This window comes from Trifolium pratense, linkage group LG3, assembly GCF_020283565.1.
Source record: "Trifolium pratense cultivar HEN17-A07 linkage group LG3, ARS_RC_1.1, whole genome shotgun sequence".
Lineage (NCBI taxonomy): Eukaryota > Viridiplantae > Streptophyta > Magnoliopsida > Fabales > Fabaceae > Trifolium > Trifolium pratense.
Genome location: NC_060061.1, coordinates 44,976,318 through 44,993,185, shown reverse-complemented (window position 1 = coordinate 44,993,185; position 16,868 = coordinate 44,976,318). Strand labels below are relative to the sequence as shown.

At 33.3% G+C, this 16,868-nt stretch overlaps 2 protein-coding genes across 2 annotated transcripts; one reads left to right on the top strand and one right to left on the bottom strand.

Moving 5' to 3' along the window:
* Positions 1-1,682: 1,682 nt before the first annotated feature.
* Positions 1,683-3,775, top strand: LOC123915211 (cytochrome P450 71D9-like). The gene is made up of 2 exons (XM_045966351.1): positions 1,683-1,712; positions 3,377-3,775. Exons 1-2 carry the CDS (start codon positions 1,683-1,685, stop codon positions 3,773-3,775), a joined length of 429 nt encoding a protein of 142 aa, XP_045822307.1.
* A 1,279-nt stretch (positions 3,776-5,054) lies between these two features.
* LOC123918892 (cytochrome P450 71D11-like) lies at positions 5,055-7,250 on the bottom strand. Its single transcript, XM_045971062.1, has 2 exons — positions 6,215-7,250; positions 5,055-5,725 (listed from the first exon to the last, which is right to left on the bottom strand). The coding sequence occupies exons 1-2, from the start codon at positions 7,124-7,126 to the stop codon at positions 5,108-5,110; spliced, it is 1,530 nt and encodes a 509-aa protein (XP_045827018.1). The 5' UTR covers positions 7,127-7,250; the 3' UTR covers positions 5,055-5,107.
* Positions 7,251-16,868: the final 9,618 nt, after the last annotated feature.

The window sequence follows — 16,868 nt, the reverse complement described above, 5'->3', positions numbered from 1 at the left end:
ACGACCGATAGCGCCATTAGGAAAAACTTCAAAGTTAGTTTTATTTATAAGATACTATTATATCCAACTAAACACCATAGTATTAAAAAATTTACCCAATACTTATTGAGTAGGTACGTGTACATGATTTGTCATTTTGTTCTTTTTTAAGTTTTGTCGTACAAGACCATGTTATGGATCATATGAATTAATTAATTAGTGGTAATTTCTTGAAATAGTAATCAAACAAATTAAACAATGCATATTGTTAACTGTACAACTGCCGACTTACTTTTTATAGTATTAAAAAATGTCCCTAACGCTTTATTTAGGTTATTTTGAATGGGCAATTGCCTATGCAATATGTGGTCCAAAACAAACTTTAAATCATATTGGTGACTTGCTTAATGCTGACCAAAATACTGACAAGGCTGACAACAACAAAAAAAAACAATGTGTTGCTTATAGAAATCTAACTTGTCGTTATTAGTGTAACGTATCATTTAGAGATGATTGTAAAATAATCATTAATATTATTTTAGACTAAATCATTTGCAATAATATTATGAGTATTTTGTTTTTTCTTTTTAATATAATAAAGAGATGTAGGTAAAGATGGAGCGAAGTCCGCTTTGTTCCCTGATGTCTCGTCTTATAAAAAAAATTATTTTAATTAAAAGAAATAATTTTATGTTACATCATTTAATAATATTTTAACGAATACAATTTTTACAAAATTTATTGTTAGATTGAAATTTTATATTATATAAATCATCCATATTTAATTTTACAAAAATCTAAAATTGTTTAATATGTTAATAAGATTCATTAAAATTAATAATTTGTGCGCGTTTTATTTGAATATCATTAATCTTGAATATCCGGTATCTATTTTTTTTTGTTACTTGAATAATTTCCGTCGAAGAACCTGTGGAGCACACAATGTGGCCAAGTGGGTTCTCCTCTTCCAATGAAATTTTCTCCATAACACATGAGCCAGAAATTGAACACATATTTAAAAAGATCAAGACCCTTACCACTTGAACTAATTCATTGTTGGTTATAAGCATCTAATTTAACATATGTTAGAAGTCTCACATTGACTAGAGATATGGTAAAGATAGCCTTTATAAGTGTAGTGCAAACCTCAACTCTCAAGCTAGCTAGCTTTTGTGGTTGAGTATATGCCTCTCAAATTCTGATATGATATCAGAGCTTATCCTAGATCCATTTGTTGTTTGTTGTGGAGACCTCCTATATTTGGGTCACCCGTTGTTGTTGATCCCACGTTCCAGCTTGTTCAGTTCTGGACGTGAGGGGGTGTGTTAGAAGTCTCACATTGGCTAGAGATATGGTAAAGATAGCCTTTATAAGTGTAGTGCAAACCTCAACTCTCAAGCTAGCTTTTATGGTTGAGTATAGGCCTCTCAAATTCTAATAACATATTGTTTATCTTATGGATATCCCATTATATTCATTCCATTATATTCCTACTAATAACTTCAAATATGCAAAGGCAGCCTCTGACTTAGCTTCCATCAAATCCAATGAAGTCATCAAAGGTTGGAAGTAAAGCAATACAAAGATTGAGTTAAAAATTGAAACTCTCTTGTATACTCAAACTTCTGTACCTGACGGCCTAGAAAGTAGCCATCAATTTCATGTCAAATGTTGCAATATATGACTCTTTCTTACAAGTGATCATGGACAGGAAAATATCTCTTCAAAGGCTGGTAAAAAAGTGCTACTATACCAAAAAAAATACTACAAGGTTGTGGTAAAAAATTGTTACCAAACATGTCTATAGTAGTCATAAGAGCTTATAAATTATCTGCTATAAACTCAAATTTTAGTTTTGCCGAATAGAATCATAAACTAGCTAGTTTATTTTAGAATAATTTATTTTTTCTAAAACAACACTTATTTTAATATGAAGACAATAAACTCCAATAACTTAATTAGTCTAGTTGTAAGAAGATGAGTTTTAAATGCGAGATGTCTTGAGTTTGAGTTCTACTTTGTATTTGAAAGAAGATAAATATAAATATCTTTATAAACGCTCTCTGACCCACGACATAAAGGTCTTTCCTACATTAAAATATGACATCATTACTCACCTTAAATTTTTTTTATAACATTTATTTTTTGGTAAAAATATTAAATCATCTCATTAACTTGCCAAATCCTTGACCCCAACTTGTCCCACCCCTTATTGAATTGCACATGGAGCGCAGAAGCAGAAGAGGCCATGGTCCGTTAACCATACGATAGGGCCTTATTACAGCAGGAAATTTAAATAAGGCTAACAAGTCACGTCAATTGATGAATGCATTGTTGAGAATTGAAGACAAATTCCTGATTTCTTGGTTTCCCCTTGTACCATTATTTTCTATCTTTGTTTTATGTTAACTGTGTCCTTTTTTGTCCACCATGTGTAGTCTCTATTTACAATTCATGAATGGTCTTAGTCAATTTACATATTTATTTATGGAATACTACGTACAACCGAAATGAAAAACAATTAGAAATTTTGAATGATTTTCATATCATTGGAGCATGCTTCTATTACCGTGCAAGATAATGCAACCTACGTGCTATTTTAACCAGATTCTCTCTCCGTCGTCCCATCATATATAGCAACAATATTGTTTCTCTATTGTCCCATCATGGCAGCATCATTGTCTCTCTCATCTTAGTGTGATAGTCTTGTTCACGTCGATGATCGTTTGTTGGACGCGGATTGATCTCTAACGTTAACGCGAATACGTTAAGAGTATGATAAATCAAATCACTTGGATGATAATAACACGTATGTGTCAAACTATCTTAAGAGAATTTTTTGTCCATTGTCATATACTACTGGTTGTCGACTGTTATCATTGTCACCTTGCTAGCCGACGTATGTGGAGATGGGCAACTTCGTCGACCATTAATTAATGCATTTATATGGACCTATTTTTAAAATGAGAGACTCTTATTAATTTCAACTAATTAAAGAATGAGTGTTAGAAAGAATGTAGTTAGCACTCCACATACAATTATATTTTCTATACATTTCTCTACTGTTTTTACACAATTATAAATTCTATAAAAAAAATTGTAATATGATGTTAGAAAGATAATTTTTCCGCTTCGTTCTTTCATAATTTTTTTATTGAAGCACCCAAACAAGTTTTTGAAGGCTGAGAGATATAGTTTAGAATGTCATGAGCAACGGTTATTCATATTTTGGTGCAGTAGTGTGAAATTTTATAAATTTTATGCAACGGCTCAAAATCGTTCTCCTTATGGTGCAAAGAAAACATTTTATTATTGATTCCTTGTGCTACAACTACAAACTGTTTGGGATGCTTTTACAATCAAGTTAACTAATTAACTAAATCACTTGATTTTGAAGGATATATATGGAGGTGGAAGTGGACAAGAATGCAACTTAAAAGGGTATGATATACCTTTAAAAAGCAAAGTGATACTGAATGCTTGGGCTATTGGAAGAGATCCAAATTATTGGGCCGACTCGGAGAAATTTTATCCCGAAAGGTTTATCGAAAGTTGTGTAGACTATAGGGGTAATAATTTTGAGTTCGTTCCATTTGGTGCTGGGAGAAGAATGTGCCCAGGAATCACATTTGGTGTGATTAATGTTGAGTATCCACTTGCACTGTTGATGTATCACTTTGATTGGAAACTTTCCGGTGGATTGAAAAGCGAAGATTTAGACATGAGTGAGACTTTTGGATCTGCGGTTACTCGAAAAGATGATTTATACCTTATTCCTACCACTTATCATCCTTAATTAGCCTACTCCACATGTTAAATTGAAAGTGGAATTTTGTTCACGAAATCGTTTAGTTTATGGTAATGATTGTTTGAATATTACAAGTCCAATGGTTATTTTTATTCGAATATTACCTATTTAGCTCTGTGGGTTCGAGGCCCAAAAGGCTTTTTTTTTTTAATTTAAAACTAATAAAATACGACAAATAGTGGCATACGAACTACAACTACAATCTTCATGTTCACAAAAACATTTGCCATCCACATGAAATAATATGCTGAGTAGAATTTATATAAAATAGTTGAGGATTGGATCTGGGTAGATAAAGCACGCGGTTTCACGCTGTTGTGAATCTTGGCCGTTAATTTTTAATCGATAGTCCCAAATTAAATATACAAAAAGAAACACCTAAAAATCACATCCGTCAGATCTTGTAAATAATGAAATTGGTTTGGATAGGGTCGGTTAAACACTAATTTTGTTAGGTTCAGCTCGCACTTGGTGACCTGTGTGCATCGACCTGCCAGAGCTCTAGTTTGTAGAAATTTTCGTCCTCTTTTGCAGGGATGGTGCAGTGTGCTATGGTGTTGCGGCCCGGATTTAATTATGTTAGCTGGTGTTTGAGTTTTACAGCAGTGAAATTTGTGTATGTTCATCTGATTGATGCACTGCAGATCCTAGTTCATCTGACTAGTGCACTGCTGGTTATGCAGCTCTTAGTGCAGGCAGACAGTGTGACAATCTAACTCTTATCAGGCCATCCATTCGCAGCAGTGCCAGTGACAACTGTGTTAGCGGAAAACAGCAGATTTGAGTTTTTCCACGTTTTCAAGGCAATTCCCAACAGGATGCATTATTGTAGTCTAGTTATGTTGTCATGGATAGTATCTCAAAACTCATGTCCGTTTAGCTTAGGTTGGAAGACATTTTCTCTTCGAGTATCTAAGATCGCATGCATGTGGCATGACCAGAGATCCTATGACTGCATAAGTTAGACTATTAAGCTGGTTCTTCTGCATTGGGCTGTTTCCATCAGTTTGCAAACTAGTGAGTTGCTTCAGTATTATAGTTAAGATGGAGAACGATAATATACATTGTCCAGAACCGAAAATTTTAGGGGCGCAGTTTTTCTGGTATACATTAAGGAAATTTTTATAAACTAATTTTATATACCGAATGGTAATATATACCACAACATTTGTGTTGATTTTGTGCACAAAAAAAAAACATATATTTTTTAAATAAATCATATTATGAATAATTTTGCAATAAAAGATTGAAAAAATACAATACCAAAATAATTATAAAAGCACTATTTTGTGTGCAATGGAAGCTTTTCATTTTTCAGCACTACTCCAATAAAGCATAAGTGCTTGGAATCAAGTACAAGTCATCTTTTCTTATAACAGAAGCACCAAATAGCTCAGTCATATCCAAATCCTCACTTTTCATTCCATTTGGAAGCTTCCAATCAAAGTGGCACAATAACATAGCAAGTGCCAATTCAACATTTGCCAAACCATAATTTATACCAGGACAAATTCTCCTCCCGGCGCCAAATGGAATGTACTCAAAATTATTTCCTCTAAAATCAAAAGAACTATCAATAAACCTCTCCGGATAAAACTTCTCTGGCTCGGTCCAATATTTTGGATCCATTCCAATCGCCCATGCGTTGATTATTACCTTACTTTTTATTGGTATGTGATATCCATCAATCTCACAAGCTTGTCCACACACCCTTGGAATTAAAAGTGCACCAGGAGGATGCATTCTTAGAACCTCTTTGATAATTACTTTCAAGTATTTTAACTCATCAATGCATGTTTCATCAACTTGTCCTCTTTTTTTGAATATCTCTCTCACTTCAGCTTGTGCTTTCTTCAATACTCTTTGATCCTTCATCATCTCAGCCATTGCCCAGTTAATTGTAGTTGCTGCTGTGTCACTTCCTCCTGTGAAGATATCCTAGAATGCAAGAGAGAGAGAGAGAAAAAACCACATCAAGTTAAATTGATGCATATTTCAAATATATCTATACCACATCAACCACTTCATTAAAAAGCTAATTATAGCATAAATGTTTATAAGTGCTTATCAAAATATATTTCCATAATAAAAAATTAAATAAATTGTTTTCATATAAAGGTGAATAGGTGGAGTGTCTGGGGTTCGAACCCTGACTCCTGCATAATATATGTGATGTCCCTACCACATGAAGTAAGGGACATTTAAGCTTTTTTATTAGCTATTCTAGAGAGTTTGTGAGAATATGCTGAAAACAACTTATGAACATATCATAAGCTAGCTATTTCTATAAGCTCTTAGAAACAATCTCACAAATGTTTATATCAGATTATCAGTAGAAAAATTGAAATAGGTCGATTCATACCTGCATAAATAAAATTATTTATAAGCATAGGATTTTGGAAGAAAGGAAAGTAAATATATACTTACATAGAGTACAGCCTTGATATTTCTTTTAGTTATGGAAAATTCCTGATCATTGTTGTTACCATCCTCATATTTCAAGAGAACATCAATCAAATCTTCCTTTCCTTCAACTAAATCATCTTTAGTTCTCAACTTTGTCTCTTTATGATCATTGATGATCATATCAAGTATATTATCAACTTTTTGATGCAACTTCTCAAGCTTAGGCCTCATTCCAGTGAGGTTTTGAAGCCATTTCGCCGAAGGATATAAGTCTCCAATGTAAAAACCACCTGCTAGCTGCAATATTTCTCTTACCGCCATTACAAACTCATCTTGTTCATTGTATTTTTTGCCAAATGCAGCCCTTGAAGTGAATGAAAACATCATCGACACAACTTGTTGAGAAAGATTGACGACACTTCCTTCTTCAGAAGACATCCTTTTGATGAGATTACTCATCTCTTGTTCCCTTATTGGCCATAAAGATTGAACGCGATTTATACTTAAAAGTTCTACGTTACAAATCTTTCGAAGTTGTCTCCAATATTCACCATAAGGCGCGGCAGCTATATTGGTTGAATCATAAAAGACTATATCCGTGGTTAGTGTATGAGGCCTTGATGCAAATATAACATCGTGTGTTTTCATTATTTCCTTAGCATATTCTGCTGAGGAAACAATGATAAAGAAAACTTCACCAAGTTGAAGATGCATTAAAGGTCCATATTTTTTTGCTAAATCTCTTAATTTTCTATGTGGTGGAGAGCCAATAAGATTAGCTATGTTTCCTATGATAGGTAGTTTCCATGGCCCTGGAGGTATATTTGGAATTGACTCAATTTTCTTGATTTTCTTCTTTAGTTTTAGTGTCACAATGATGGAGAAGAAGAAAATGGTAAAAAGGGTGAAAGGGTAAATTGCTTGAAGATCCATATGTAGATAAAGAAAGAAACAAGGGAGTTAGATGAACAAGTTTCTTTTTCTTTTTTACTATAGTTTAGTGAAGAACATCATTCTTTGTACACACATATATATAGACTTAATTTTGATCATTGAAATAAGTGTTTCCTAGTATTTTATATTGCAAGTGATATGCAGCATGATGACGTATCGTCACACTCTCATAATTCATGCTTATTTGAGGAATATTAGACTTATTTTAGAGGTTTTTAAGCAATAAATCAAGAGAAATCAACTCAGAAGCAAGGTTACTTGGAATACAAGAAAACAGGAAATTATGCATTTCAACTACGCTGGGGGCGTGAAGCATCACGTGCCGCGTAATTAACTTATCAGAGAAGAGTACATCCTGCTTTAATTATGCACGGCGTGGGGACCTGTCCACGCGCGGCGTAATACCCTGATCAGAAGAGGGTTTGTCACTGATATCATCACGCGCGGCGTGATGGAGGAGTTGAACTACGCCAGGGGCGTGGAACCAGTTACGCGCGGCGTAATAGCTTTACTGAAGATCAGTTCTCCTCTGACTTAATCACGCGCGGCGTGGAGCAGTTACACGCGCGACGTAGTGGGCAAAGAAGCAACCACGCGCGGCGTGATGGATCTGACGCGCGGCGTGGTTGCAATCAGTATATATTGAAAAGTCAGTTTTCTGTGAAAGAGTTCGAAAATCCTGAGTTCATCACTACATTTCAGAGATTCTAGGCAAGAATTGAGGTCCGATCCTGCATTCCAGTGGATAGCTTCAAGGGATTCAGCAGCATGGGAGCTTTTACCATGAAGTTGGAGCTTGGAGTGAATCAAGAAGCTATGAGGAGCTAAATCCCTCATAGAGGTTGGATCTAGGATGAAACTTAGGCTGTAATCTAATGTAATCTTACTTATTGAATTGAAACTCTCTTGTAAGTGTTATTTCATGAATGACTTTACTTAATGCATTTTAAATTCTGATCAACTTTGCAATGATCTTAGATTCTAATTATGTATGAGAATATGAGTTAGAATCCGAACTGAATTCATGAAGCATTTGAGTGTTTCCGGTCGAGAGATTGAAACATAGAGTGTAGCACACGATCAACACGTTTTCAATTACTCCGTTGTCGGTAGCTTTCATCCGAGAGATCGGAGGAGTATCGACAAAGGATAGGGTGAATTTATCAAGAGATTGAGATTCACCATATTGTTGATCTAGTTGTAACGCTTGAGTGATTCAATTCGATATAATTGATTGCATGTTATTACTATAGCTTAGGTGGTTCCGAAGATCCAACCTCACTCGTAACGTTTTCTTACAACCCAAACTACTCAAACAAACCCCCAAAATGTGTGTTAATGTTAGTATGTTTATAGACACAATTACTTTGTTACAATCGCGCAATCCCTGATGATCGATATCTTTTTTATTACTCAATTGACGAAATTGTACACTTGCAAACAGTCAATCACAGCATAAGACCAACAAAATATTTCCTAAAAAAATAGAATATGCATCGACGGTGTAAAATAATTTTATACTATTAATAAATTATTTTCTGCTATGTCTTTAATTCGCTTTCTTAATACGACATAGAATGTTGAATCATTCTTTTTGATTGTTAATATAAAAAACGGTTGGTACAATATATTAGAAAATAAATTAATTTTTAGGAAAAAACAGCCAGATTTTTTCCCCAAAATATACCCCTGAGCCCCTCTTATTTCTCGTAATATCCGTCTCAAACTTATTTCCCGTAATATCCCCTCAGGGGACAGAAACTGGCGCTGCAGCAGGGAGAGGGAGTAGCGACACTCCCAATGTCGCCATTGACAGTCAATAGCGACACTCTGACCGTCGCTATTGACCAAGGATTTTTTTTTTGTTTTTTCCGGTCTGGTCTGCATGGGACGGAGAGAAAGCTTTTTCATTTTTTTTAAATTTTTTTTATTTGATGAAAAAAAAATTTGCAATAAGTTGTTGTCTATTCGAATTTTATTGCCGGATCATAACAGGACTAATTGTCCTAATGCTGCGGGACCCTCGTCGTAACTTTAATTTTTAATTTTATGTAATTTTTTTCTTTGTTTATATTATGAATGAATCTATCAATATTTGAGCTTAAATTTCGGTGCAAAACACGTAATTGTCCACATTCATACGAAATAACTAAAATAAAATAAAGACTTACATCATTTTTAATTAACTAAAGTTCACATACATAAACCATAAAATGAAGACTTGCATCATTCTTAATTAACTATAGTACATAAACCATAAAAAAAATAAAAAAAAATAAACCACGTACAACAACAACTTAACCACTTTTCTTTAAGGTCGCGTACAAACGATGTGGTTCATTCCACATCGTTTTCAACAAAGGAAAACATCAATTGCACTTCCAAATCACCATTCAATTTGTACCAATGTTATTGTAGCTTCGAGTGAGTCACTTGTGATGTCCGTACATGAATTTAAATAGGCCATATGTTGGATTTCTATATGTACATTGTTTTTTAACAAGAACATTTCTTGAATCCTATTCTTTAAAGCTGCAAACGAACTCAATTTGTCAATCAGTAACTTAAAATGTTCTTTGCGGCCTTCAAATTTAACAGAAAAATTATGGCAACCATTGAATGAAGATGTCATTTCCTATAAAATAAAGAGAGTGGAGAAAATGAGATAATAAAATGAAAAAGATGAAGTTAGTTGAGTGAAAAATGAAAGTGTGGGGTGTGATATTTATAGAATGAGATAGTAGAATAAAAAAATATTTTTTTTTTTAAAAAAAACCCTTCTCTCTCCCTCCCACGCAGACCGGAAAAAACAAAACAAATATTCCCTTGGTCAATAGCAACATTGGGACCATTGCTATACGTGAGGCAATGACGACATTGAGAATGTCGCTACTCCCTCTCCTTGCATGCAACGTCAGTTTTTGTCCCCTGAGGAGATATTACGGGAAATAAGTTTGGAGAGGGTATTACGGATAAGAGGGGCCTAGGGGTATTTTGGGGGAAAAAATCAAAACAGCCACAACACCACCATCAGGCACGGATCTAGCCAGGGCAAGCAGGGGCTTGAGCCCCTCCCTCCCTCTTGTTCATTAGCTTTTTATATACATAAGACTATGAATATTATGAATGAATATACATGGACAATAAATTGATTTAAGTGAATAAGAATCTTATATCTCTTAAGCAAGTAGTCAGAGTTCGATCTATTTATGTTTTGTGTATGAAAAAATTTGGTTGGGATGAAAGAACTACATTGTGTACTCCAGAGGATTCTCAATATATAGAGATTAGTCACTGCTAAATAATGGTAAAAACTTCGTACCAATAACATTGTAACAAAAAAAAAATTAATTTCTATCAAGAAAATATTAAAGCCACTAAAAATTAGAAAACAATAGGGAAAACTTTGTATCAATAACCTAGTAACAAAAAAAAAATTAATATAGATTTTTCGGCCCCCGTTTCATATATTTCTGGATCCGTCCCTGACCACCATACGCGTATGAGACCAGGGGAGTTTCTACGAATTTATGCTTCTGAGTGACCGACGGTGGGCTACCAGTGAAGAGGGGACAACTTCTTTCTGTTCGATCTCAACTTTTAGTCACAAGCAAAGCAATTATGTATTATTTTCTTTGATATCTAACAGATTTCCATAGATTTTGACAATAAAGAAAAACAAAATTTAACAAGAGAGAAAGTGAGTATTGGGCATATGGCTTTAGGGATTTTAGAGAGAAAGCTCCCAACTTGTATGAGAAATAGAAAAGAAGGAATTACTAAAAAGTATACAAAATAGAGAGGCAAATAAAAAAATTGTTCCATGAAATTCCAAACCCCATATTTTCACACCTGATGTTTGTGTTCTCACACTAAAGTCCCATTAAAGCTCCAACAAACCCATTTCAATTTCATAAAGGGTCGTAAGAGAAGCAACAGAGAAGTTATTCTCGTGCGACAGAAAATTGGAGAAAAGACCAGAATTTTATCCGCTAGATTGATCCAATGGACCTCATTTGTGCAGCAGAAACAGCAGCAGAGGTGACTGCAGATGAGGATCCAAAATACTTATCGAGTAGGTGTACATGATTTGTCATTTTGTTCTTTTAAAATTTTGTCGTACAAGAGCAAGTTATGGATCATATGAATTAATATGTGAAACCCCGCGATACTTCAAAAATGACAAAGTATCGTATCTGATACGTACTCGATACCGATACTCGTCCGATATTTTTCGATACACGTATCGGTGAAGTATCAGCAATTAATGTTATTTTTTAAAATAAAATATAACCAATACTTGTCGGATATTTTTCTGATACGCGTATCGATCGAAAAAGTATTGGGCAATTCGTATTTTCTCTTAAGTATTGAATGTTATAGTGATGTTATCAATTATGTCTTTATTAGTATTTCTCCTTATCATGATTTGAACTATTGACCTCCAACTCCTTAACGCTTAGCTTAACTAGCTTAACTAGTTGAGATACTCATCTCACCCTCTTTTTGGGTAGTACTTAGCTTCATTAATATGTAATTGTAACTTGTTTTCTTATTTTGAGTAATTTGAATATTAATTTTTATCATTATCAATTTTAATTATGTTTATATATTGTGCATTTATATATTTTATTTTAAATTTAATTTTTAAATAACATATCTCGCCGTATCAGTATCATATCGTATCGATATTGTGTCGCATATCAAGGCTTCGTAGGAATTAATTAGTGGTAATTTCCTGAAATAGTAATCAAACAAATTGAACAATGCATATTGTTAACCGTACAACTGCCGACTTACTTTTTTTAGTATTAAAAAATGGCCCTTACGCTTTAATGGGCAATTGCCTATGCAATATGTGGTCCAAGACAAACTTTAAATCATATTGGTGACTTGCTTAATGCTGACCAAAATACTGACAAGGCTGACAACAAAAAAAACAATGTGTTGCTTATAGAAACCTAACTTGTCGTTATTAGGGTAACGTATATATAGACTAGATCATTTAGAGATGATTGTAAAATCATCATTAATATTATTTTAGAATAAATCATTTGCTATAATATTTTGAGTGTTTCATTTTTTCTTTTTAATATAACTAAGCATTTACATGTGCGATGTACGGGCATTATCCGTTGTTTTATAATGAAACGTCAAAAAATTATTTGTATGAATCAAGGTTGTCAGAACCGGACCGGTCATCGAACCGGCGAGCTCACCGGTTCAAGGTTCAATTGGTCGGACCGGGTTCAATCGGGGTCGAACCGTTTTTAATTAAATATATATTTTAATTAATATATAAATAAATATATATGAATAATTGCTAAATATTTCATAATTTCACACATTAAAAAGATAAATTATCACAAGTCAACATAAAATAAAATTTATAATTCAAACCAAATGAAAAATAGATGAAAAACAAAAACCTTTCCTATTCCTACGACGTCGTTGTTTTGTTTCAGATTTTTTTAAAAAAAAAATTAAAACGACGTCGTTTTACCCTCTTTTTTAAAAATAAAAATAAAAAAATCTGCAAAACCGCTTGAACCGCCCGACCGGTTCGCCGGTTTGACCCGGTCCGACCCCGGTTCACACGTTTTTTTGCCGGTCGGTTTCCTATCCGTTTTTTGCTCAAAACCGAACCGTTTTCATGACCGGTTCACGGTCCGACCGGTCCGACCGGCCAGTCCGGTCCGGTTTTGATAACCTTGGTATGAATAGTGAATTAATAATTGAAACAATAGATATTATCAAAATAATATTAACAATAAAACTTAATTAAAAATATTAACAATATGAATTATATTTGTATTTGCATTTCAAACAATTTATTTGTTGTTCTTGTAAATATTATACAAAGTCCCACTACATAAATATCACAAATTAGAGAATAAAAATGCTAAGAAAAAAATAAATATTGAATATTAAAAGGGAAAGAAATGAAGAAATAAGGATGAGAAAGAGGATTGGTTGTTAGAAGAATTCACTATACAATGATTACGATGAAGTGTTAAAATAGAATAAAGAGCATCAAAATCTATATATAGTCTCGCTCGTTGAATACGAAGAAAATGATAGATACAATAAAATAATAGAATTTTAGAAACATATCATTCTTCTCAATAGAAATTTCACATGCTTATATATGTATGAGGAGGGATATAACAATTTCAACCGGAAGTAGTGAAACAAGCATTTTAGTAATCCAATATAATGATTTATTGCATGTATGGTATGAATTAAAAGATTCCACTTACTATCTAACTCTTGACACTACAACAAATCTGCCATATACCAACGGACAATTTTAGCGACGGCAAGTAAAACAGTGGGTATAGGTTCAGAATAGCCGATGGTATAGGTTCTTCTATCATTACTTTTTTTCTTTTAGTATAAAATATTTCCCACTACTTTTTCACATTGGCGGGACATGTGAACCCTAAAAATTTAAGAAAATTTCATTCTTAAATTTCAGAACCATTGATTAATCCTCCAGTCTCCCACTGAGAGTAGTAACCGCCGCTCTCTCCCACGGTTCGCCATCCTTCTTCGCCGTCCTTCTTCGTGAGATAATTTCTCATGTTAACGACCGCTCTTCGCGAAGGCACTTCCGCTGCTCTCAGGTTAACTGTCGCTCTCTCCATTGTTGCAGAAACCCTCTCAATTCTCTATTGTTTCCCCTCTCAATTCCTCTCCATTGCTGCAGAAAAGAAAGGTTCGTATCCACACAAAAATATATGAACTAAAGGCTATGATTGGTTGATACAATTAGGGTTAGGATTAGTGGTAGGAGAACTATTTATGATTTATATATATAGATAAAGAGATATAAGTAAAGATGGAGCGAAGTCTGCTTTATCCTCTGATGTCTCGCCTTATAAAAAAAATTATCTTAATTAAAAGCAATAAGTTTATGTTACATCGCTTAATAATGCTTTAACGAATACAATTTTTACAAAATTTATTGTTAGATTGAAATTTTATATCATATAAAGCATTCATATTTAATTTTACAAAATTCTAAAATTGTTTAATAAGTTAATAAGATTCATTAAAATTAACAATTTGTGCGTTTTATTTGAATATCATTAATCTTGACCGTCCACAATAATACTTGAATATCTGGTGTCTATTTTTTTTTGTTACCATGGTATTGGTACGAAGTTTCCACCGCCGTTAGTGAAGACTAATCTCTGTCAGGGAACCTGTGCGGCATACAATGTGGCCAAGTGAGTTTTTCACTTTCAACCGAATTTTCTCCATAACACATGAGCCAGGAATTGAACACATATTTAAAAAAATCAAGACCCTTACTACTTGAACCAATTCATTGTTGATTATAAGTATCTAATTTAACATATTGTTTATCTTATGAATATTCCTTTATATTCCTACTAATAACTTCAAATATGCAAAGGCAGCCTCTGACTTAGCTTCCATCAAATCCAATGAAGTCATCAAAGGTTGGAAGTAAAGCAATACAAAGATTGAGTTTAAAAATTGAAACTCTCTTGTATACTCAAACTTCTGTACCTGACGGCCTAGAAAGTAGCCATCAAATCAATTTCATGTCAAATGTTGCAATGACTCTTTCTTGTGATTATGGACAGGAACACTATCTCTTCAAAGGCTAATATAAAAAGTGCTACTGTGCCCAAAAAAAATACTAAAAGGTTGTGGTAAAAAATTGTTATCAAACATGTTTATAGTAGTCATAAGAGTTTATAAATTATCTGCTATAAGCTCAAAATTTAGTTTTATGACTTTTATCAAACATAATCATAAACTAGCTTATTTTAGAATAATTTATTTTTTCCTAAAACAACATCTACTTTTATTTATTTTTGGGTACAAAAACAACATTTACTTTAAAATGAAGATAATTAACTCCGAAGACTTAATTAGTATACTTGTAAGAAGACAAGTTTTAAAATGAAATATCTCGAGTTCGAATCCTGCTATTGCATTTGAAGAGAAATAAATATAAATATCTTTTTAAACGCTATGTTAACCTTGAGGACTTAAGATCTTTCTTATTCCTCACCTTAAATTTTTTTAATAATATTTATTTTGTGGTAAAAATTAAATCATCTCTATTAATTTGCCAAATCCTTGACCCCAACTTGTCCCACCCCCCAATTGAATTGCACATGGGCAGGCGCAGAAGCAGAAGAGGCCATGGTCCATTAGCCATAGGGCCTTATTACAGCAGGAAATTTAAATAAGGCTAACAAGTCACGTCAATTGATGAATGCATTGTTGAGAATTGAAGACAAATTCCTGATTTCTTGGTTTCCCCTTGTACCATTATTTTCTATCTTTGTTTTATGTTAAATGTGTCCTTTTTTGTCCACCATGTCTAGTCTCTATTTACCATTTATGAATGGTCTTAGTCAATTTACATATTTATTTATGGAATACTACGTACAACCGAAATGAAAAACAATTAGAAATTTTGAATGATTTTCATATCATTGGAGCATTTTTCTATTACCGTGCAAGATAATGCAACCTACATGCTATTTTAACCCGATTCTCTCTCCGTCGTCCCATCATATATAGCAACAATATTGTTTCTCTATTGTCCCATCATGGCAGCATCATTGTCTCTCTCGTCTTAGTGTTATAGTCTTGTTCACGTCGATGATCGTTTGTTGGACACGGATTCTCTAACATTAACGCGAATACGTTAAGAGTATGATAAATCAAATCACTTGGATGATAATAACACGTATGTGTCAAACTATCTTAAGAGAATTTTTTGTCCATTGTCATATACTACTGGTTGTCGACTGTTATCATTGTCACCTTGCCAGCCGACGTATGTGGAGATTGGCAACTACGTCGACCATTAATTAATGCATTTATATGGACCTATTTTTAAAATGAGAGACACTTATTAATTTTTTTTTTTTTTGGTAAAGACTCTTATTAATTTCAACTAATTAAAAAATGAGTGTTAGAAAGAATATCGACAAGAATGTAGCTAGCACTCCTCATACAATTTTATTTTCTATAATTTCTCTACTTTTTTTACACTTATAAATTCTATCAAAAATTGTTATATGATGTTAGGAAGATAATTATTCCGCTTCGTTCTTTCATAAATTTTTCATTGAAGCACCCAAACAAGTTTTTGAAGGATGAGAGATAGTTTGTGATCATCCTTATTCATGTGTCACTAGTGCAAAAATACATTTTTAGTAGAAATTTTTAAGGGGTAGAATAGGTATTACAATTTTAAAATAATTTCAAATTTGTTAAGTCATTTATTTGTCTATCTAACTTAATTGCATGGATAAAAAATCGAATTAAAATCCTTCATTCTTATGCTTGCAGTAGTCTACGCGACTCAAAATTTGTTTTAATAATTCAAAACTTGTTACGTCGTTACTTACTATAACTTTAGAAGTTCTTTTTACTGACTTAATAAATATGTTCTCCACTAATGTGTTTTTTTGAAAGATTTTGCAAGCTTTCAATTATCAAAGATTCATTTTTTTCTTTAATTTTGCCAATGTATCCTTCAACATCAACAACTATTTTTTCTTCCCATACCCTCACTCAGTCATGGCTAAGCATGAAACCAATCCCACATTCACCTCCAAGCACAACCTCGATCAAGAAAACACCCATCACCTTCCTAACAAAAATCCCAAGATAGTAACCACCTTAGACCACAAATCACAATCATTCCCAAGAATCTAACCACGTCGAT